Genomic DNA, 7548 nt, shown 5'->3' on the forward strand with positions numbered 1-7548 from the left:
GAGAGACTATATTTTAAGTCAGTGTTGGTGATAACATTCATATACCACGTACTCATCGAGCTCCGTCCTTAACTGACAATTTTGTTTTATTTGCAGCCAGTCTAGTATGTGTGAATTATTCAAAGGAACTGAGCACGCGAGGGTCTACGCTAAATACAGACCGACTACTCCCAAAATCGTCGTTGAGAAAATACTGGCGTATCTGGGTGAGAAAAGCAATCGACCTTACAAACAAGCCTTGGACGTGGGCTGCGGCTCTGGTCAGAGCACGATAATTCTGGCCGATTACTTCGAGAAAGTGACCGGAGTGGACGTCAGTGAAAGTCAGATAGAACAAGCGACACTGAACCCGGAAAATCCTGAGAATGTGGAATTTGCGGTGTCCACGGCCGAATCACTCGCTTTCGAAGACAACTCGGTTCAGTTGGTGACGGCGAGCACCGCTTTCCACTACTTCCACCAGGAGCGTTTCTTACAGTCCGCGAAAAGGATTTTAGACACCAATGGGGTCTTGGCCATATACTGCTGCGAAGCGCTTATTTTAAAAGGTAGTTTTAATCAAACAATCTTTGAAAGTATCCTTAAGTAGTCGCTTAATTACTGTGATGTTATGATTGTCATCAGTAATAAATGTTTTGAGGTAGGAACCTTTCATAAAGTACGAAACGCACTAACGTTTGACGTTACTAAATGTTTGGGAGGGGCTGCTGAAATGTGACGTAACATCAAACTCATTTAGTTTGGTTAGTTCTGGTTTTTCTTATTTATGAAGTTCTTAGTTTATTTCGTTTTCGAGAGGTAGATAAATATAATTTTAGGGTTTATGGTGGTACTATAGTTGATGGGAGCTTGAGTATTTGTGACGTAATTTCGGGGGGGTTCCAATTAATTACTCTTCAAATTTGCGAGAAGGAGAGTGGGGTCTAAAATGTAGACTTTTTGCGTTACGTAATTTGTGAACAAACTCCATAATTTTATTTAAATTACTTGTATCGCGTATAATCCATTGCATTAGGGATGCAGCGATATGGGTACAGCCGATATATCGGCGGTAATATCGGACGATATATGGGTACAGCCGATATATCGGCGGTAATATCGGACGATATATCGGCTGATATTAATAAATTTATCTATCCGCCAATATCGGCTTCGCTTAAGCTGATAATGGCCTATACCGATATTAGAAAAATAGACTGATATATCGGTTACCGGTATATCGTAGCATCCCTAACTCTCAACGCTTCTAAACAGTTATTTGTCTTAATTTCTCACTTCGCGGACGAAATATCAATTAACAGTTTTATTTACCTCGTGTTCGAGTGTATGAAGGCTATCCTTAATAGTTTAATACAGCTAAGGTAGTTCTTACCCCATCTAGGGGCAGACACCAGTACCAAACACTCGTAGTGTTTTAACAGGGTAAAAGGTGACACGTTTTTAAGTTTTCTCGAAGACTGTTGAAACCCATAGCCTTTTTCCAAATAGACTAATTTGAGGGTGGCATGATTTATCGTGAATACCTCGCAAATACGTGGCCATAGGAGCAACAAACACAGCACCCCACACAAAGAGAACGCAACCCGTCAAAAGTGGTGGATTTTCTTGTGTACAGTTTTCATTGGTTAGACGCTTTAGCGCCTGCTGCCGTCGGAAGGGGGAAAATTCTGAAATTGTCTTCCGCCCCGCCCGTAAAATGGTCAGCATAAAGGTTCGTCCAATGAAATTTGTTCACAATACTGCCTTAGCGTGTATAAAGGCTAGCTGCGTTCTCCTTGTGTTTGTTGCTCCTAGGTGGCACTATTGAGGGTTTTGGATATTAGCTTTACTCAAAATACGTAGAATATCTAGTTCAATAAAAATAATCTTTAAAATCGAATAATTTCTAAGGGTATTTGAACTGGTATTCTTATTTTAATATTCATTAAACGTATAAAAAGTCTTCCAAAGCCTATTCTTCGTCAATTGTGAAAAGAACTAGATGCTATCTTCGATATCTTTTTAACATCCAGGGTGCCTCTCAAATTTCCTAGCCCAATTCTCAGAACTTTGGTATATTTACTCCCGCCAATATTAAGATTTTTGTTCAAAGGCAGTTCCGTAAAGAACTAGAAAAAAATATTTTTAAAGTACCGGTTTTAGTGAATATATGTTTATTTTTATAAAATAATTTTAACTTGTTATTGTCCTGTTAAGATTTGATTTGTATATAATCATTGTGCTTGCAGGAAACAACGAAGAGGAAACTGAGAATTTGAAGAAGATAGTTCTCGAGTTTCATGTCGAGGGATTACAAAAATATCGTTCTGGTCCTAGTTTCGCTCAACAGAAGTACGAAGGGGTCGTTTTACCCTTCAACGACTTCATCAGAGAAGAAGACATTGTCTTCGAGATTGAGATGATGTTCGCGGATTACATCGAGTACGTGACCACTTGGTCGGCCTTCCAGAAACTAGTCAGAATGGAAGGGCAAGCAACAGGAAAAGCACTCTTGGAAAAGGTGGAAACGGACATTCTAAGAGTACTTAAAGTTGATACACAGATGGCGCAAAACCTGAGAGTAACCATTCCATTGAAATATACGTTACTTATGGGAAGAAAATGAGATACATGTAATTTACTTCTTAATTTTTGAAAGTCATTAAAATATAAATTTAAATGTTTCTGTTTAAGTATATATTTTCCAACTTCACCGCTTTAACCATTTGTGTTGGTTTTTTTGGGCTCAGTATCCGATCCCCTTCTCTCAATATCCTTCAACGGTTCTGAAACTTGTTTTATTTGCGATGACATTTTAAAAATATTAAATAATAAGAAATCTCGGGAAATCCGCTGAAATATTAATAATCTTGAAGAAATAATAGAAATGGCGTAATATTGTAAGTCTAAAAAATAAACAATATTGAAAAATATTGGAAGCAATCTCAGCAAATATCGGGAAATTAATAAAAAAAATTATATCAGAAATCTAGTGTGCATTTCTTCTAAAGTGATAAGCCCTTAGGTGACAGGTTCAGTGGACTTTTCGATATGTGGCTGATAATTGAAAACTTACACATTAATACTCTTAGATAGAAGAACAATGTCAGCTTAATGCCATTTGTTCAATATCATTTACGTTTTATGTGGCCTCCAGTGGCTATTTTTATACAAAAAGTGTCGTTTAATAGTTAATCTATATCTCGAGGGGCTAGCCACTTCCTTAAATTCTGTACACCGATTACAGCCTTTGGTAGTGCTAAATCTGTAATTGATTACGTAATCACTTTAGTACAGTCAAAGCTACGGGCTTGTACACCGATTACGGATAGTGGTCAACCCCTCGGTATATCTACCTTTTCTTAGAGTTACTTTTAAAAGGAAGTAGTAGCTTAATCTCCTCACACGTTCTATATTTGTTACAATCACCGTGTCTGTCTGTGTGTCTGTCCTGCGAACGCGTTCGCAAATTCCATGCAAAGGTAAATTATTGCGTACGTAGTTTCTCGAAATCTCTGCGTTCGAAGGGTTGGCAAAACCACCGTGCGACGGTGGCCGTTAACGGATTAATTTGCGGTTGGGTTTGGTTTGGATGGTGTTTTTTCGTTAACGCTTCCCATCGCGACGGTTTTAACTCCGCTTGATTGTTGTACTGTTTATGTGTAGGGTGTGAATGTTGAGTTTGTGTTATGACGGTTGTGGGTGTTGAGTTTGTGTTATGATGGTTGTGGGTGTTGAGTTTGTTGTGTTTGGGTTTGTTGTGTTTGTTCTCGCGTTATATCTTCAACTTCTAATTATTGACTTTTGGGACGCACCGAGTGCTGAGTGTTATGCAACCTCTCAACGTCCATTGGCAGGGTTTCCACCAATGGTTCACGGTATTCGTCTTAGTATCAAGTGCCGGCCGGGAATCGAACCCGGGTCTGCTGCGTGCAAGAGATTTACTCTAACCACTGAGCCACCGACCCTTGTCAAACTACGGTGTTTTTCTAAAAAACAGCTTTGGCGAATGTCCTTTACGAAGTTATAACGTTAGGTACTATAATTTATTCTACATCATTTTAAATATTTATAAATTATATTAATCTTATATTTAATTAAATATTTATAAATTATATTAATCTTATATTTAATTAAATATTTATAAATTATATTAATCTTATATTTAATTAAATATTTATAAATTATATTAATCTTAAATTTAATTAAATATTTATAAATTATATTAATCTTATATTTAATTAAATATTTATAAATTATATTAATCTTATATTTAATTAAATATTTATAAATTATATTAATCTTATATTTAATTAAATATTTATAAATTATATTAATCTTATATTTAATTAAATATTTATAAATTATATTAATCTTATATTTAATTAAATATTTATAAATTATATTAATCTTATATTTAATTAAATATTTATAAATTATATTAATCTTATATTTAATTAAATATTTATAAATTATATTAATCTTATATTTAATTAAATATTTATAAATTATATTAATCTTATATTTAATTAAATATTTATAAATTATATTAATCTTAGATTTAATTAAATATTTATAAATTATATTAATCTTATATTTAATTAAATATTTATAAATTATATTAATCTTATATTTAATTAAATATTTATAAATTATATTAATATTATATTTAATTAAATATTTAAGTTTTTTAATGTAAATTTTGATCGTGATCAGGAATGGTACTCGGGTCGCATTGTTACCATTCTGATAGTTCACCGCCGAGCCATTGACTTCCTTAGGGAAAATATTAAAGTAAAGGAACCATTATGATAAGGCGGGTTTTGTTACTAAACGGATGAATACAATATCTGTGGATATTTTTTATTGAACTTTGTTTTTTTAATTTTTGTGAACTTGTTTTTATTTCGTAGGGAATTGAACCGGGAGCGTGGTTTTAGGACTTTTATTCGTTGCCGCTGTATTATTGATTCATTTTACGTTGTATTATAAATCTGTAATATATTATTCAATGACGTTGTTAAACTCTTTAATTGTCAGTAGGTTTAGTTTTTTCGGATACTCTTTTTTTTAATATACTATGTATCTGGGTTTTAGGCAAAGGAAAGGTCGTATGTTATTTTTAGTGATCGAGATAATGTTGTTTTTTGTCTATTCTTTGATCTTATATTTTTATCTTTGGTTACAGTGTGAAGGTCGTGTTGTTTAGCTTATCCGGTTTCATGATAATAACGTCGAAAATTCCTGGTTGTTAATGGTAAGGTGTCGCACTAACTATTCCGTCTACGGTCATTTATTGATATACGAGCTGTGGTTTAGTCAAGTGGCTTTCTGCGCTTTGTTAATACATTTTTTATTGGTGTGGATATTTGGACATCTACGATTCCTACTGCAGTCATTGATTTCCTGGGTGTGCGAGTCATTATATGATATTGGATATTGGACGGTATTAGTCTTTTTCATGCGGTATGTGTCACAACGTCAACAGGAAGTCTACGAGTCGTCCACTACCAGATATCGAATATAGCTATTCTACGGTATCTTCATCAAGGGCGAGTGTTGAAATAAAATGAGCGTTAAAGATGCGGCAAGTATTTCGTAAGCGAGAAAAATACAAATACCCTCTGTAGATTAAAATTTGCTTCGTATTATATTTAACCATAAGCCTATCACGCCTAAGTTTGAATCGAAAGGCAGTGTTCGTTCAAGCTAACGACTGTCGAAAGTACAGCGGTAAATCCACCCGGTGGCGGAAAAGAGAAACGTAACGCGTCTCGCAATGCATGATGCCAGTTGCTTTAGTAAGAGAGAGATGCGTAGAGAGAGAAAGGGGAGGGAAGAAGCTTCAATTAATTTCTACCAGGTGCCGATACTATCGCCTGATTTCTTCTTTTTCGCCCGTCCAAAGGTGGTACAAAGGGCGCTATGCGCGTTTCAAACTTAGGGTTGATAGGCTTATGATTTAACTGATAACCTTGTTCTGTAAATAGGGTTAAATTCAATTGTGCATTGTTTTAGTAAGTCTAACTCGCTGTTATAACTACTTAATTTATAATATTCTGAATAAATTAAACTCGGTTGTTTCGTCTCAATTATTTTAATTAAAATTAAAATTTTATACCGGGCGGGATTGAACCGGGATTACGTTTTTAGTAAATAACTCTGAATTGCGGAGATATCTTTAAGGGTCGTCTCGAGAAATTCATACCACTAGGAACCATTCTTCCGAGGAGAGGTATATTTTGGCTTGCCAACTTGTTTTCTACGTAACTAGTGTATATCACCCCTTAGTTTCTGTGAAAACCGGTGAGAGTAATGTAAGTTAATAATTTATTTCAAAAGAATAAACATAATTTTTCCGATCACACAACTGGTTTTTGAATAATGCCTAATCGAATCACTAATAAGGAGTTTGCTCTAAATGAAACCTATAGTATAAGAGATGTGACGTCATTTACTTTTTAGATGGGAAACGGAAATTAATGACTCCATTAGCCTTTAATCTATTTTATTCGCTTATTGATAATAATAATCAGCTAGGCTAATACCCAAGGCACCACCTTAGGCCTAAGTCATCATGCGACTTTTGAAGCCCTTAATTCAGGTGGCCGGGTTACAATGCGTAGGAGGGTGGTGGTAAGCCCTGCATGCCACGAGATCGAGCCAACAGCTCCCTACACTAACTATTACCGTTAACCTAGACAAGTTTTTTATGGAAGGGGAACCGAAGAACTCGGGGGAAAACCCCTTAAACCAGTGGGGAGAGAACTTGCAAACTCAACACAGAAGGAGTTGTTCCGAGTTTTCACCCAGTGCCACAAGCTGGGATCGAACCCGGCTCCTCTTGCTGCGAGGCGAAAGTGCTAACCACTCCGCCACCCCACTTGATTGATCAAGTAGACAGATATTTTTGCGTATAAACTGTTTCAGTTCGCTTTTTCTGTGTTCTGTAGAAAAGATGGTTTCCATTTAAATATTTACTGTAAAGATGTTGTACATAAGCGTACATATGGTATTAGTAATTATACACAATTTTTGGTAAATATGATTAGTTTTAAAAAATCTTTAATTCAACATATGTTCACCGGGATAGATATAAAAGTTAAATCATCCAATTAAAAAGTTTTGCTATCTCTAGAGGGCACTGCGTCTCGATTTTAGGACATAGCTTAGGGGGAACCTATAGCTGCATGGCTGGTGGAGTTCATGTACTTAAGAACCTAAAAAGTGCTTGGTAATTTTGGCCTAGCGAGCGAGGCTTACTATGCAGGTCGGAAACCTTTTGGTACCGCGATAACGGTCCTAGTTCTACATAGAAGGCTATAAAATTCAAAATTATAGTTTCTGAACAAGACCTAAAAGAGCCGCTTGATATGCGGTATCAAACAATGCATTTCCAGTAATTATTTAAGCGTTAATTCTGTTTAATAGTTATTGCAATAACTACCGTTAGGAATCGAGGTATGGATTCCTGCAGTCGTATTTTTATCACTGGCCAACCTCGCCCTTATAGTTGCATCCAGAAGACATCGTCGCGTACTCAGTTACACTCTCTTCTATATGTACAAC

General features: G+C 35.4%; 1 protein-coding gene across 1 annotated transcript; it reads left to right on the top strand.

Moving 5' to 3' along the window:
* On the top strand, positions 1 to 2663 carry LOC149952556 (putative methyltransferase DDB_G0268948). The gene is made up of 3 exons (XM_090170200.1): positions 1 to 17; positions 97 to 548; positions 2229 to 2663. Exons 2-3 carry the CDS (start codon positions 107 to 109, stop codon positions 2603 to 2605), a joined length of 819 nt encoding a protein of 272 aa, XP_090026326.1. The 5' UTR covers positions 1 to 17; positions 97 to 106; the 3' UTR covers positions 2606 to 2663.
* Positions 2664 to 7548: the final 4885 nt, after the last annotated feature.

Source organism: Leiobunum rupestre, chromosome 3 (assembly GCF_980474605.1).
Source record: "Leiobunum rupestre chromosome 3, qqLeiRupe1.1.hap1, whole genome shotgun sequence".
NCBI lineage: Eukaryota > Metazoa > Arthropoda > Arachnida > Opiliones > Sclerosomatidae > Leiobunum > Leiobunum rupestre.